At 40.6% G+C, this 17056-nt stretch overlaps 1 protein-coding gene across 1 annotated transcript in view; it reads left to right on the top strand.

The window, feature by feature from the left end:
• The window catches only part of pole (polymerase (DNA directed), epsilon), a 146518-nt gene that overhangs the window by 78900 nt on the left and 50562 nt on the right, over positions 1-17056 (top strand). Inside the window, exons 31-34 of the mRNA XM_059988023.1 lie at positions 282-488; positions 4746-4889; positions 5504-5644; positions 11197-11350. Coding sequence (XP_059844006.1) covers positions 282-488; positions 4746-4889; positions 5504-5644; positions 11197-11350 — 646 coding nt within the window. The remainder of the gene's footprint in view (positions 1-281; positions 489-4745; positions 4890-5503; positions 5645-11196; positions 11351-17056) is intronic.

Below are 17056 nucleotides of genomic sequence, written 5' to 3'. Positions count from 1 at the left end.
ATTTCCAGTGTTAGTGAAGTGGATATGCCTTTTCAATACTCCTAAACAGCGATCATTATTTGAACTCTAATCTCTTTCATATGTGTGCTTTGAATTATGGTGTAAAACAGAATTATTGTTGAAGAAATGGAATTGGAAGTATTCACTGTCAAAGTCTATAATGTCTGCAGAATATGAGTGCTTTGAGTTTATCATATATTTGGTGGAAGTAGGGCGAAAATACTAAGAATCCTAGTAATTTAATAAAAGGCTTACTCATATTGTGCTGTATTTTGAAACAGAGCGAACGGTTAGTGTGGTTAAGATACCAGAAGAAAAAATGGGAACTCCAGGCAAAACAGAGAAAAGCACGCAGGAAGAGAAGGAAGCTGGATGACGGTGCATTTGCACCAGGGAGACCCATTCGGGATGGCCCAGCAAACAGCCTCAGTAGCTTTTTACGTCGGACTGCCCGCACTATTCTAGACATGCCATGGCAGATTGTACAGGTAATTTTTTTTTGCTGATTGGAACTGACTTACGGACTGAAGAACAATACAGCCCATCACATCTGTGGAAAAATTTCCTGAGCAATCAAAATTACTCTCTTTGTACCATGTTGTTTGGCTTAGTTCTGTGACATCTTCTGCCTTAAATATCCATTTGCTTGGAGACCAACAAGCATCTGTACTGTTGTAGAGATATAATGCAGGGAATCAGGCCCTTCGGCCAACTGAGTTTGCACTAGCCATCGGTTGCCTATTTACACTAATCCCACATTATTCCCATTTTATTCTTCCTAAATTCCCATTGATTCCTGCCATATTCTGCCAATCACCTACATTAAACCCAGAACTCTGGCACTTTGAAGCAACAGCTTCCTAAATACATAGACTTCATACTGAAACGCCTTCTGTCCTCTAACATTGTTGAAGTTGGGCGTAACCAAGAGTTGTTGATTCATTGCAATTCTTGATCCCTTAAGCTAAACACAGACCTGTAACTAGTTGAGATTATTAACTACAGGTAAATCTCCACACTTTACCACAGGTGTTCTTGTTGCCTTGGGTAAGTAGGCAACATAACCAAGGACCCTTCTCACCCTTGTCATTCTGTTTTCTTCCCCCAACCACCACCACCATGACTGAGCAGATGATAAAAAACCTCAAACATGTACCACCAGGCTCAAGGATAACTTCTTTCCTGCTGTTACAAGATTCTTGTATGATAAAGATCTCTTGATCTCTCAGTCTACCTGTCACAGCTCTTGCACTACCAGCACTGCACTTCCTCTGTAACTGTTGTGCTAGAATCACTGACATGGGTATGAAAATTGCTGTTTTGCAGCAGCAGTACAGTGCAAGTCAAAAAAGTACAGCAAGTCACAAATACTGCAAAAGAGGAATAATGAGGTAGTGTTTATGGACTGTTCATAAATCTAATAGTGAAAGCAAAACAGCTTTATCGTTCCCTTTCTATTTCCTTGCTGTACTTGTGTATGGAATGATTGATCTGAATGTCATACAAATAAAAGCTTTTCATAATATTTCTATGCATGTGAATATAAAGAAACCAATTCCAATCTTTGCAGCCAAATGCATGGGTGGGAGACAGCAGCTTCTTTTAATCTAACAGGAGATGTTGAGAGAATCAATAATTTATATAGTCACTCTGGTCATTCAACAATCATTAAGCTTGTCAGGACACAACCCTAAGCCCTGAATCTCAATGCTGAACAGGCCCCCACCTTGCGATCACGAGCTGTCACGGTAGCAATTGTATGTTGCTTTAGTGCTCCATTTCATCACTTTGATCATTTCATTGCTGCAGAGCTTGCTGTCAGAGATCTGAGTTCAACCCCAAGTTATCTGCACAACATGTAGCGTCAGAGAGAGGCTGGGGTTCATGCCAGGATTCTGACACAGCAGCACTTTAGTAACTCTTTTTTTCCCATGATCTCTTTTAACATTGATACCTCTGGCACTCTTGTTCCTGGGATCCCATTCATAGGGGTAATGACACTCTTATTACCCACAATGGTTATTCATGGAGGTTGAGAAATTGTGAATCCATGTTCATTTAATGCAATTGTGCATAAGATTAAAACTTTAAAAATCCTGGTAGCCTTTTTTTCAGTACAAGTGCACAGAGTGTATTGTTCAATTTTATTTTGATTTAGTGATGCAGGATGGCCCAATGAGCCTGCATTGTGCCGTTACACCCATGTGATCAATTAACCTACTGATCTGTACGTCTTTTGAAATGTGGGAGGAGCACCTGCAGGAAACCCATGTGGTCATGGGGCGAGTGTACAAACTCCTTAAAGACAGCGACGGGACTTGAACACGGGTCACTGACACTGTAATACCGTTGTGCTAACAGCTATGCCCCTATATTGTGTTTGTTATAATAACTTGTTTCATTTTCCTGGCAAAATCCCATTGAATTTACTTTGGCAGCTATTTGTATAGTGAGATGCTCAAAACCTCAATCACCTTATTGCCTCTGCAGTTTATGAGGTCATTGCATTAATCCATGAATCTGGAGTTGTTGCAGCTGTCTACCTCCAGGAATTTGCAAGCTTCTTTTGTGCTATTAATTGTATTGTAATTAGACCTAGCACTCATACTTAACATAAAGCACTTCTGATGTCTTTGATCCAGAATGCACTCGTTCATTCTTTTATCCTAGTTTTTTGTTTCAACTATTCACCCTTGTGACTGCATTTCCCCTTAAAAATACCTAAACCTTTCTAACCTTAGGATAAGTTCTAAAAATCAGACCACATTATATCCACTTTTATTTCTACAACTATCTCAACTACTTTCAAAATTTAGGTTAAAACTACCATTATTATGGTTACCGTTAACTTTATTATGTATAGCCATTAAACACTCAAGTCTATTTTCAAGTCAGAAGGCCTTTGACAAGGTGCTGCAGATGAGGCTGCTAAACAAGATAAGAGCCCATGGAATTACAGGAAAGTTACATATGTGGGCAGAGCGTTGGCTGATCGGCAGGAAACAGAGAGTGGGAATAAAGGGATCCCATTCTGGTTGGCTGCCGGTTACTAGTGGTGTTCCACAGGGGTCTGTGTTGGAGCCGCTTCTTTTTGCATTGTATATCAACGATTTGGATTATGGAATAGATGGCTTTGTGGCTAAGTTTCCTGATGATACAAAGATAGATGGAAACAGAGTCTACAGAGAGACTTGGATAGATTGGGAGAATGGGCAAAGAAGTGGCAAATGAAATACAATGTTGGAAAGTTTACGGTCATGTACTTTGGTAGAAGAAATAAACGGGCAGACAATTATTTAAATGAGTGAATTCAAAGTTCTGAGATGCAATAGGACTTGGGATTCCTCATGTAGGATACCCTCAAGGTTAATCTCCAGGTTGAGTTGGTGGTGAAGAAGGCAAATGCAATATTGGCATTCATTTCTAGAGGAATAGAATATAAGAGCAGGGACGTGATGTTGAGGCTGTAAGACACTGGTAAGACCTCACGTGGAGTACTGTGTGTAGTTTTGGGCTCCTTATTTAAGAAAGGATGTGCTGATGTTGGACAGGATTCAGAGAAGATTCACTAGAATGATTCCAGGAATGAGAGGGTTAACATATGTGGAACGTTTGACTGCTCTTGGACTGTACTCCTTGGAGTTCAGAAGAATGAGGGGGGACCTCGTAGAAACATTTCGAATGTTGAAAGGCGTGAACAGAGTGGATGTGGCAAAGTTGTTTCCCGTGGTGGGGGAGTCTAGTATGAAAGGGCATGACAAGGATTGAAGGGCACCCATTCAGAGCAGAGATGTGAAGAAATTTTTTTAGCTAGAGGGTGGTGAATCTGTGGAATTTGTTACCACGGGTGGCAGTGGAGGCCAAGTCATTGGGTGTATTTAAGGCAGACATTGATAGGTATCTGAGTAGCCAGGGCATCAAAAGTTATGGTGAGAAGGTGGGGGAGTGGGACTAAATGGGAGAATGGATCAGCTCATGTTAAAATGGCGGAGCAGACTCAATGGGCCAAATGGCTGACTTCTGCTCCTTTGTCTTATGGTCTTATATTTATTCTCAACATTTATTATAATCTCCTTTCAGTTTCCTTGGGATATCTTGTTTTTGTACTCTTGAGTATTGTTGACTTATTTTTGATTAGACACATTAACTAACTGCCCCAATCAGCTTATCTAATGAAATCTTGATTGATTGAATTCCGTTTTAATGCTTGACTGTTCAGTGCATTCCTAGTCAGTTCAACTGAGGCATTGGAACACTCTGTGCATATCACTACAGCTGCATATTGACATTAGTTTAAATAGCTTTTTTCTTTACTACCTTTTAGCTCTTTAGCTCTCAGAGAAATCTGTGCTCATTTGTTCCTCTTGCATATCATCAGCCTGAATCAGTCTATTCTCAGTGGTTGAGTCTTCAGCTCTCGACTTCTTAAATGTATCTGCCTCTCTCCTTTAAAATGCTTCCTGTACAGTAATTAATCCTACACTTAGATTGAATCTTTTGTTTTCATTTTTGTGTGACCCTTTGTGAACATTTCTGTGAAAACTCTTGGGATTTAAAAAATTTATAACAAACTCTAAATATGAGTGGCTTCTATTCCCAAGTTGGCTAAAGCTAAATTGCATTACTTTTTATCACTGTATTGTGCTTGTTTATGATCTTTGCATTTGAGTCTTTTGAAATTAGTTTCTATTTGAACTATTGTAAAGTTTACAACACTTAAATATATTATTCTTCCCATGGTTCAGATTGCAGAAACAAGTCAGCCAGGTCTCTTCAAACTGTGGGCTGTTGTTGGTAGTGATTTGCATTGCATTAAACTCAACATCCCACGAGTTTTTTATGTAAATCAACGAATTCCTAAAACGGAGGATGGTGCTGTCTACAAAAAAGTAAGTGTATCACATTGTTTTTGAGCAAAACTTATTTTTCCCACCTATGGTATTTCTTAAAACCAATATCAACGTTGCCGCTCATGTAGCTCTTGGGTGTGGTACACTACTACAGTAATTCAGGAGCTTCCTCTCCCAACCTGGCCCCTCCCTTTTCAGCAGTGGAAGAACCCTATACTGTCATCCTCCCCCACTGAGCCCTTGTGGTGGCTGCACCAAGCTTCAGTGCTCTCCGCAGCACATACTCCTGCAGCCTGAATGTGCCAGTCAGCAACATTCCTCTAGGGACATCCCGGTGTGCTGGCGGAGCAACACATTTTGGGCGACCAAAGGGCATTTTTCACTAAGTTGATGATTTTCCAGCAGCACTGTCTGTTTCTCTGTCTGTCTCTGGATGCAGCCCTGTAGATCAGAATCCTCTATTACGCAGCTGCTCAGGAGATATGTTATCAACTGAATGACTAAAACTTGTATATTCGTGTCTGCTTATGATGAACTAAAGCACTGTTTAATGGGAAAGTTTAAAAGTAACCATTTGTCTATAAATTTCTCATTTATTTATGTTGTCACTTTTTCATCTGTTTGTTGAAATTCACTTCCTTCTTTATTAACAGGTCAATCGAATCCTTCCCCGTTCCAACATTATTTACAATCTTTATGAATACTCTGTGCCAGAGGACATGTACCAGACGCACATCAATGAGATCAATGCAGACCTCTCTGCTCCAGATGTTGAAGGAGTCTATGAAACGCAGGTGTGAACAAATGATGAATGGCAGGCTTTGTTTATCGGAGTCTGGGCTTCACAATTGCAGCACGAGGCTTTTTATTCTTCAAATGGAACTTCAATGAATGAGTCATATTTTTTGATAACACCCTTAGGAATCCTTCACCAGTTGCAGCATGAGTTTTTTTTCTTAAAATGGAACTTGAATGAATGAGAACACACACAAAATGCTGGTGGAACACAGCAGGCCAGGCAGCAACTATAGGGAGAAGCACTGTTGACGTTTCAGGCCGAGACGCTTCAGCAGGACTCGGCCCGAAACGTTGACAGCACTTCTCCCTATAGATGCTGCCTGGCCTGCTGTGTTCCACCAGCATTTTGTGTGTGTTGTTGTTTGAATTTCCAGCATCTGCAGATTTCCTCGTGTTTGCTCTTGAATGAATGAGTCATCTTTTGATAATACCCTTGGGGAATCCTTTTAATCCTTCTGAAATTCTCTACTATAAAGAGTTCTAGCTTATTAAAACTATTTAAAATGAAGGTAAGATTAATTTATGAAAAGTTATGGGATAGAGAGCCATGGGGACCTGGCACAGAAGAGGAGTTGGGATAAATCAGTCATGGTCCTGCTGTGTTATAGTACCACATACAAAAGCAGGCCAGGCACCATTTATGGAAGTAAATAAACACCTGACGTTTCAAGCTGAGACCCTTCATCAGGACTTAATCAGGTGACCAAAAGATTTGATGTAAGTATAGGTTTATAGAAACCATCTTAAAGGAGAGAGGCAAAGACATTTAAGGAGTCCAGAGCTGAAGACACAACCACCAAAAATGGACTGATTCAGCCTGCTGATATGCAAGAGGGACATATGAGCACAGGTTTCTCCGAGGGCTGCAGGACTAAAGGTAGTAAGGAAAAGGGCTTATTTTCAATGCTAACACTTGGAGCAGTCTTGATCAATATACAGCTGTAGTTATATGCTGAATTATAGCTTTTTCCACATTGATATACTATCCAACTGAAATTAATGGAGAACTAAACTAGTTTAATTTGGATTTGGTCATCCAAGACTAATTGTATCTTACAAATCAAGATCTGCTTGTTTTCTGAGAGAGTTGGCATGCCTGAGCTCCCACAGTTAACTTTCGCATGCACAATTTCATGTGCAAACTGTAGAGCATTCTTGAAATATCTTTCAGCTGGAAGCACAGAGTAAATTTATATGACGGGCAGAAGTATTTGCTGATTTATTTGCAGCTTGCAAAGGAACAGAAGCAAGGTGCAAATTGAGACCAGATGTATGGAGGTTGTTTAGAGCCCTCTTGAATGAAGTTCCAAATAGGTTTATCCCAGTGAGCCACGGAAAAGATGGTAGGATGAAGGTTCAAAGGTCAAATTTAATGTCAGAGAAATGTATACAATATACATCCTGAAATGCTTTTTCTTTGCAAACTTCCATGAAAACAGAAGTGCCCCAAAAAATGAACGACAGTTAAACATGAAAACCCCAAAGACCCCTCCCGCTCCTCCCTTCCGCGTGTAAGCAGCGGCAAGCAACGGTCCCCCCTTCCCCACCAGCAAAAAATAACATGCATTGGTATCATCACCGAGCCCAAGCATGTGCTAAGCAATAGCAAAGACACAGACCAAGGTTACCCCAAAAGCTTCGCATTTCCTCTGACGATCGGCAAACCAAAGGTTCTCTCTCTCCCTAGCAAGGGAGAGGGAGGTGTCCCCTATTTTCACAACGAGCGGCAGACATAACAACAACCCGCTAGTTTACGATGTTAGAAGTCCATTTCGTTGCTTTTTTCGAGCTGTTTGTGTCCAAAGATTGCAAAGACCTCGGGTCTTTGGGCCTACAGCAAAAGATTTTCCAGCTTCCCCAAAGACACGAGTCTTTGGCTGTGACACCGAGCCTCAACCCGCCTGTCTTCAGAGCCCCGAGATCTTAGGCTTCCGAACGCAATTGGGATGCTCAGGCCAAACCCTTGGCATGTAGAGTAACAGCCAGTTGTGGAACCCCGAGAACAGGACCCATTCCCGCAAAGAACGGAAGCCTGCGTGTTACTCCAGGTCAGAGTCTTCAAAAGAACCCCGAAAAGGGGAAATGAAGATATTAAGGGTAGAAATAGAACTGTTTCTGAGGATGTAGGCAAAGGAGTCACTGTTAGGTGCCATCATCTCTCCTAAGCTCCATTGTTGACGAGAGGTGGAATATGAAGAAAGCAAAAATCATACAGAGCTTTTGAGTTATAAGGAAGACAGAAGGGACAGGGGGTCTATAAGGAGACATTGAGAAGGCCTTGTGAATAAGAATTAAGAAGAGGAGGATAACTAAAGTGAGGGTATGTGACCACTCAGTGATAAAGGGGGAAGCAAATGCCATGAATCAAAGGAGGTATGGGAGGACCTTAATGAATACTTTGCTTCTGTGCTCGCCAGATAGAAGGCCTTTGACAGATGTGAGATCAGTGTATAATATCTCTGAACATTTTTGCACATACCAAAGATGGCAAAGCTTTTTTAAATGTATCATAAGCCTCCTTGAGTTATTTTGTGGAGGCAACAAAACAAGTTGATGAAGGTAGAGCAGTGGTGATTGGTAGGTAAGAATTTGACATGGTTCCCATGGTAAGCTCATCCAGAAATTCATAGGATCCATTGGAAACTTCGCTGTGTAGATTCAGAATTGGCTTGCCCAAAGGAGCCAGCGTTTTCTGCCTGGAGATTGATGACTAGTTGTATTTGGCAGGATTTTATTCTGGGAGGGAAAATCAAATCGAAAAGTAGGAAGATAATGTTACAGTTACTTAAAGCACTGGTAAGTTCATGTTTGGAGCATTATGTAGCGTATTGGTCTCCTTGGTTGATGAAAGGCGTATGTGCTTTGAAATAGTTTAGAGAAGGTTTTGTTTACTCATTTCAACACAGAAGGAAGCCATTTGTCCTGTTGGTTGATCCTTGATCCCAGCACAGTCCTTTCTTATTTCCTTTTGCACCTGTAACTTGCTCTTCAACATCCCATCAACTCCTTTCAAATATTTTTCCCATTTATCTCCACCAAGGAGTTGTTGACAATAGCTGCTTAATTTACTACCACACCTTTTGGGTGTGGGAAGAAGCCTACACAGCAAGAGGGAGTGTGTCTGAGTTCCATACAGTTGTCATTTGAAGTGAGAATTAAACCCAGCTCCCTGGAATTGAGAGATAGCAATGCTAACTGCCACACATCTTCCTAGACAAATACCAGAATTGGGCATCTTATCCTGTGAGGGAAAATTGAGACATTGGTTGTATTTCTTGAATTTTTGAACACTGAGAGGAATCTAGATTGAAACTGGCAAGATCCTAAAGAGTCTTGCCATGCTAAATGTTGAGGGATTTTTTCCTTTTCGGAAACTTGGGAATTGGGGAAGCTGTGTTAGTGACAGCTTGGGGGAGGTGAAGAAGAATTGCCTTTAACATGGATGAGGTGAATGTACCAATGAATCTTTGGAGTCCATCCTCCAGATGGAGGAGACAGAGTCTGCAAACACTTTAAGGCAGGGTTGGATAGCTACTGATAAAATCAGTTAAAATCCGTTCTATTCAAATATTTAGCCTTTTTATCCAAGCTGTAAAGGGACATTCACTTTTATACGTCTTGAAGGACATGATGCAATAGAAGCCACAACAGTGAATTATTTAGTTTACAGTACTGTGCAAAAGCCTTAGGCACATATATATAGTTCATGTGTCTAAGACTTTTGCACAGTATTGTAAATGGCAATGAGGTTCACTCTCTGATGAGCTCAATGCTTTTTGTGCTTGTTGTTGGGGAGCATTCTGGACATGTGAATATCATCATAATCATCACCTTTGTTTACCCTGAATACCTTGGACTTCAGATACAACACTGAGTCATGTCATCTGCAGAAATTCTTTGATGACCTCAGCAATAGTTGGGTGTATAAAGGGAGGACAGGATGATGCAGGGCCCTGGTGGAGGACTTTGAATCAGCTGCAGCTCAACATCAGTAAGACAAAGGAGATGGTGATGGACTTTAGGAAGACTAAGCCTGCACTGCTCCCTGTTACTATTGGTGGGAATCTACAAGTACCTGGGGATACACCTGAATGACAGACTTGAGTGGATACCAACACAGAGGCTATGTACAAGAAGGGCCAGAGTCACCTGTACTTCCTGAGGTCCTTTGGAGTATGCAAGCCTCTCCTTCACATGTTCTACCAGTTTGTTGTTGCTAGTGCAGTGGTGCGCTGGGGTGATGGCATCAACACGGGTGATGCCAACAGGCTAAATAAACTGATTAGAAATGCTGGCTCTGTTATAGGAGGCAAACTGGACACACTGGAGGCTGTGGTAGAACAAAGGACCCTATAGAAAATCCTGGCAATTCTGGGCAATGCTTCTCACTCTCTGCATGCCACCTTGGCTGAGCGGAGGAACACCTTCAGTAATACACTAAGGCAATTGTGCTGCTCCAAAGAGTGCTATATGAGCTTATTCTTACCCTTGGTCATTAAGCTCTAAAGTGAGTTAACCTATAGCTAATAACCTATAACCCATGACCTCCCCCCACCCTGTTAACTAACGTAACTATTTTTCAATTCTTTCTTACTTCTCTGCTAATATTTGTATATTGTGCACTTGTAATGCTACTGTGGCACTATAATTTCCTTTGGGATCAATAAAGTATTTCTATCATCACTGTGTGCCATGTCATATGATGTAGGCGATCTTGGTGTCATGACCATGATTGTTCTTGGTAAATTTTTCTACAGAAGTGGTTTGCCAGTTTCATCTTCTGGGCAGTGTCCAGAGACAAGTGACCCCAGCCATTACCAATACTCTTCAGAAATTGCCTGGTGTCAGTGGCGGCATAACAGGGACGTGATATATACCAGCTTCTCATATGACATCTCCACCTGCTCCCATGGCTTCACATGATCCTGATCGGGAGATAAGCAGGCGCTACACCTTTCCCAAGGGTGACCTGCAGGCTAGCGGAGGGAAGGAGTGCTTTACACCTCTCCTGGAGACATATCTTCACTGTCCCACACATATGTGAATATAACGGGTATTAATTCAAACAAGAGCCTGTCTTCAATTCATAATGTACATTGTAACTTAAAGGTAATTGAAGTTATGGTACTGTGCAAAAACCTTAGGCACATCTAATACAATATTTACAAATTCAGATGAATTATCCTTTGTAGGTTCTACCATTGAGATTCCTTGAGTTGACCTTGGTCTTATTAACTCACTAAGAAAATTAACTTTGGAGCTCTTTGTTTAAAACACTGAGAGAAAATAGGTTAACTGCTATGTTAGGGCAGAATTCAGCATATTTTCCAATGATCGCACTACTTTGCACCAAAGGAAGCAATCCAACATAGATTTATCTGTACTGCTACCCATTTATTTAGATTCCATTTCCCATAGTCTTTAGTTTTTCAATTATTTGATTTCTTGTTGATTGTTATACAGTAATTACATTGATAATCAAGACAAGTTGGTTTTTGAAAAGATAATATTGCAATGTTAAGAAGGCTTTTTTCCTCTTTAATCCTAGGTCCCTCTTCTCTTTCGTGCTGTTGTCCAGCTTGGGTGTGTTTGTGTGGTCAATAAGCAATTATCATTCCATCTGGCAGGACGAGAAACGGATAGCTTTGATTTGGAGCATCTGGAAATGTGTTCATTAGCGCAGTTTAGTTATCTGGAACCAGGTAATAATCTACTGTCTGATGTTGGAACGACTTACAAGAATACCACGAAATTTAGTAAGATTTTTATTACAAATAAGCTCTTCTCAGGCTTCCAGTCGGGTACAGGTATCAATTATAACTGATGTTTCTTCATCAAGGATGATGCCTGGGCATATCTAGTCCGGTGGTATTTATACCCCCATTGTCTGTCCCTCATGAGTGGTGAGTCCTCATCTAATCAGGTTTCCTACCTTGTTTACAAACAAATTCCGGTTCTTACTTAGAGCGAGACCTCTGTCTTTGTTAAAGTTCTTTTCCTCTAGTTTTATTTCAGTGGCTTCCTTTACCAAGCAGTCCCAAAAGCCATTGATGTGGCACAGTAGTTTTGTGCCATTGAAGACAATCCTACGGCCATTGCAAATGCAGTGTTCTGCTACCGCCAATTTCTCTGGGTAACACAAAAATGTATGCACTTCCTATGCTCCTCAATGTGCATTTCCGCCATGCTTCCCATCTGGCTAATATGCTGTTTCGCATTCACAGGGAGTCCTGTAAATGGCAGCTGACCTGAATCCCAGGTCATCTTTGACTTGCATAAGCTGCAATTTCCTTACAGGTTTGTGAATGGTATTAATCTGGTATTTCTTCAGAATCCGAGCAATCCTTCAAGAAACTGTGGAAATATAGGGAAGACAGGTGGTAGCAAAGGGGTTCTTCTCATTGTTAGGTTACCTGGTTTTTCCGTTACCCCTTTTAAGGGCCCAATTGATTTCCTTCTCCTTGTAGCCATTCCAAAGGAATGTTGTGTGTAATTGTCTTATTTCCTCAGGGAGACTCTCTGGGTCTGAAATAGATTTTGCACGGTTAATCAAACTAGAAAGAACCGCTCTATGGGAGGCATGAAGGTGGCTGTTAATGTTGAAGTATAAGTCCATGTGAGTGGGTTTCCGATAGACACCATGTCTGAGGCTACCGTCTGGTTTGCATTGTGTTAGAATATCCTGGAAAGGGAGGCAACCATTCTTCTCCATCTCCATCATAAATTGACTGTTTGAATGTATTCTACTTAAGACGGTCATGGAACTGTTAGAATGCCTGGAGTCCATGAGGCCGCACTGCAAAAGTGTCATCAACGTACTTGAAGAAGCATTTGGGGTGTAAGGGCAAAGAACTCTGAGCCCTCTCCTCAATGTCCTCCATGTAGAAATTAGTAATAGCTGGTGACAAAGGAGATCCCATGGCCACTCTGTCTGTCTGTTTATAGTTGCTCTCCTTAGAGAGGAAGTACGTCAGTGTAAGGGTGTGTTCAAAAAGGTCAATGGAACCCTTTTAAACCTTGACCGTAGGAGGACCAAGCAGTCCTTAATTGGAAGTCTTCATGAACAGGGATACCATGTCAAAACTGACTTCGGGTTTAGCTGGATGTTGGTTATCATTTTAATAATGTTGGTTGAATCCATGATGTGATGTTCACAGCCCCCAACAAAGGGAGACAGCATAGTCGTTTAATGCCTAGAGAAGTAGTAGGTCGGAGAATCTATCCCACTGACGATATACCTCAAGGGGGCAAGCCTCCTTGTGTATCTTAGGGAGCCAATAAAGACTAGGTGGTACCGGTGCCTGAAGCAGAAGTGTCTTGCATATGTCTGCTGAAGGCTGGATTTCTTCAATAAATCAGAGGTCAGCCTCACAATCAAATCCGTGGGATCCTGCTGTAGAACTCTGTAGGCGGGATCGTCCAGAATCTCTTGGACTTTCCTGTGGCATTCCTCCAAGGACTTCAGGACTATAGCATCTCCTTCGTCTGCTGGTAAAATCATACTGACTTGGTTTTGCCGTAGTGCTTGGGGGGCCAGTTGCTGTCATCTTGAAATGTTAAGTATCGGTAAAACAGCTCTTTTCAGGCCATGCAGACCTCTATCGTTACCTCCTTCGTGGTATCTGGTGGTAGTTTTCGGATTGCTTGATCTTCTCCACCAATGTAGTCCTGATAATGTATAGTGGAAACTTGATTGGATGAGGACTAGCCTATCAGGAGGATGGGCTACGGGGGTATAAATACCACCAAACTATGCATTCCCATGCACCATCCCTGATGAAGATGGCAGTTTGTCATCGAAACATCGATTATAATTGATACCTGTACCTGGCTGGAAGCTTGAGAAGAGTTTATTCGTCATATATGCTGGGAAAACAGTAGATCCTTTTTCACCATTTTTATTTTTCACTCACTACAAAGGAAATGAAAGGGATACTGAGCAGCTCATGCACAGTAACTCCAGCACATTTACCGTAATCAGTGTTACACATTCACTGCAGCACTATCACACATGCAGACAGTTGGAAACATATGAAATTATGATGTTTGATGATAGCCTGTATTTCCTGAACTGGTAAATGTGAATAAAATCGCCGTTTCTTCATCGGTACTGATTTATTTTGACCTTTAAAGTAACCATTGTTCAGAAGGCAAAATTGAAAGCAATTTCCAGCTTTAAATTGAGGCACTTGGAATAGACATTTTCCTAATTTATTTTTCTCAAATATTTCCAATTTTACCACCACATTTTGGAAAATTATTTCTTTTAAGTCTTCTGGAGTATGTTACTATCTTAAAAATGATTGCTTTAATTATTCATTTCAGATTTGAAAACAGGATAAACTTTTTAATACGTGTTTGTTCTTTGTGGGACACAGATGTGTTAAGTCATGTGACTAGGTTAATTTTTGATAACTAGGAAGGGTAGCACAGTAGCGTAGTGATTAGCACAATGCTTTACAGTACAGCTGACCCAGGTTCAATTTCTGCCACTGCCTCTAAGAAATTTATTTGTGGGTTTCCTTCAGGTTCTCCAGTTTCCTACAGTTCAAAGACGTACTGGTAGGTAGGTTAATTGGTCATTGTAAATTGTCCCGAGATTAAACTGGGGTATTGCTGTGTGGTGTGGCGCAAAAGACTGGAGGAGCTACTCCAAGCTGTATCACTCAATAAAAAATTAAAAGAGTTGCATTTGTTCTTCCAATACAAGTAGTTTGTTTATAATATAATTCATTTTTAATATTTGAGTAATAATAATTAGAAAGAAATATGAAATTTGATTAGAATAAAATTTTTAAATTAATAGATAAAAATTTAAGAGTAGTCAGTCATTCAAAAAAAAAGAGGTTCATAGGTTTATTTTATTGTCAACATATGCAGGTACAATACAACTCTGATATTTGTCTACTCCGGATAGGTATTAAAAACAGAAGGACAATGGCTGATGATGAAAGAAAAGATATCAACTCCATTCCCCCAGCACAAAAAGTAGTAAAACTTGCAGACTCCAAAATCTCCCCCTCCTCCGCAGCAAAAAAAATAGCGTCAATAATAGTTCCCAATCCTCTCTCTCGCAGAAAAGAATAGGATCAAACCCCCAAATCCCCCACGCACAAGAATTAACACATCACCCTCCCGCCAATTGACCACAAGAAAGAAAGTACCAAAAAACTGAAGGAAAACAATATAAAATACAGTACAATAATCACATGAATCTCAGAATATCAGGAACATATTTTTGTCTGTATACAAGGAGAGCAGCTGCATGAGCTCAGTCCTTCTGTAAAGAGTGACACCGACCCAGGTCCTAACGTTGCTGATCTGACTGCTGGCCATCTCTGTTGGGAGCCATCGCTAACCCCCACTGCATTCACTTGACACTTCAATCTTCCTTGCCGCTTTGAGAAGGATCCTAAACCTTGTCTCTGATCTTTTTCATGAGTCAGCTTTTATTCAATTGTCCAGGATAAATACCTTCTCCAGATCTGATCTTTTCCTTTAACCTTGCTCTGCCAACTCTTACCAATCTCAAAACTGGTCTCAGCCTTCTTTCAGGCTTTCGACATGTGCTTCTATGTGGAACTAATGGAATGACCCATATATTGCTCTTGCAGCAGATTTAATTTGGATAACACCATGGGGAAATTTAAATTTAATAGGACATGATGAATTGATTTCCATATCCAAAGTGATTTCAGAACTGTACTGACTAAATTAGTTTTGTAAAAATTGCTGGATCTATTAAGAGGTTAGCTAATGCATTACCCAAATGCAGCTTTTGAAGATGTCTACTCTTCAGTTATATACTTGAGGTAGTAATGCAATGACAAATAACAGTAGATCTTTAATGTTCCATTGTGTGATAGTAGGGGAAATTCAAAATTAAATTTCTGTGCTTTAAAAGGTATTTAAATAGCAGGAAATGGGCTCTCCATTTCAATTGAGGAGCTCTGATTTGTTTCTATTAACTGAATGCTTTGTCAGAAGTATCCAATGGCTTTGTAGAACTTTATTGCTATTTGGTTGGTGAGTTATGTGATTCACCAGCAAGAGCAGTAGAGCATTTTGCATTGCAATGAGCATGAAATATGAACACTGATTCTCACAGCTACCTTGATTATCCTATATCCTATAAGGATTTGTTTTCTCACTTTCTCAATTTTGACTGCATCTGTTTTGATGAAGCTATTTTCCTCGCTTATGTTTCCCATATCTCTTTAACCAAGGCGCCTTTATGATACAGGATCTCATACATGTCCTGCTTCCAGAATATTCTTCTCTTTATCACAGACCCATGATCTCAGTTCTGGTTGCTTCACTACAGGAAAGATGTGGAAACCTTAGAAAGGGTGGAGAGGAGATTTATAAGGATGTTGCCTGGATTGGGGAACGTGCCTTATGAAAACAGGTTGAGTGAACTTGGCCTTTTCTCCTTGGAGTGGCGGAGGATGAGGGGTGATCTGTTAGAGGTGTATAAGATGATGAGAAGCATTGATCGTGTGGATTGTCAGGCTTTATTCACAGGGCTGAAATGGTTGCCACAAGAGGACACAGGTTTAAGGTGCTGGGGAGTAGGTACAGAGGAGATGTCAGGGCTAAGTTTTTTTTTACTCAGAGTGGTGAGTGCGTGGAATTGCCTGCCAGCAACGGTGGTGAAGGCGGATACGATAGGGTCTTTTAATAAGAGACTTTTGGATAGGTACATGGAGCTTAGAAAAATAGAGGGCTATAGGTAAGCCTAGTAATTTCTAAGGTAGGGACGTGTTCGGCACAGCTTTGTGGGGCGAAGGACCTGTATTGCGCTGTAGGTTTTCTATGTTTCTATGATAGGTTATTTTTTTTACCATTTTCATTATTCATCAGGTAGTCTTGGCACCTAGCACAATACCATATCAAACACACCTGCTTCGAGGTATTGTGAAAAAACAATACCCTGCAACAAATGCCCGTTCTGTCACAGTTTCCTACTCTCTCAATGCCCAGATATTCTTTACAGCATTTTACTTGTAATACCTTCAGCTTGCTGCCCTCAATGTAAATTTCCTTTGCACTATGAAGATTAAATGCAAATGAGTTAACCGCTTTGTAAAATTTCCCTATTCAGTCTACACATGTGACCCTGAATTTCCCATCACTTATTAACAGCTCTATTGTGACTTCTTCATTTTCTGCTGCAAATAAGTTCTAAAGAAAGTCAGTGTAAATTTAAGGAACATTGTCTCATCTTTGGAGTTTGGCAATTTCAGATAATACCTCAATTTTAATGTGTGCCCATCTTTTAGTTCTTGCTCCATTATCATCCCCTTTACCCAAGTACAATCAACCACAATGTAATTTGCAAATTGAATAATTTCTGTAGAAGAGCCACAATTATACAGATGCCCAGACAACAAACCCTTTCTACCCAT

The sequence above is a fragment of the Hypanus sabinus genome, chromosome 13 (assembly GCF_030144855.1).
Source record: "Hypanus sabinus isolate sHypSab1 chromosome 13, sHypSab1.hap1, whole genome shotgun sequence".
In the NCBI taxonomy this organism is placed as follows: Eukaryota; Metazoa; Chordata; class Chondrichthyes; order Myliobatiformes; family Dasyatidae; genus Hypanus; species Hypanus sabinus.
This window is presented reverse-complemented; position numbering and strand designations above follow the sequence as displayed.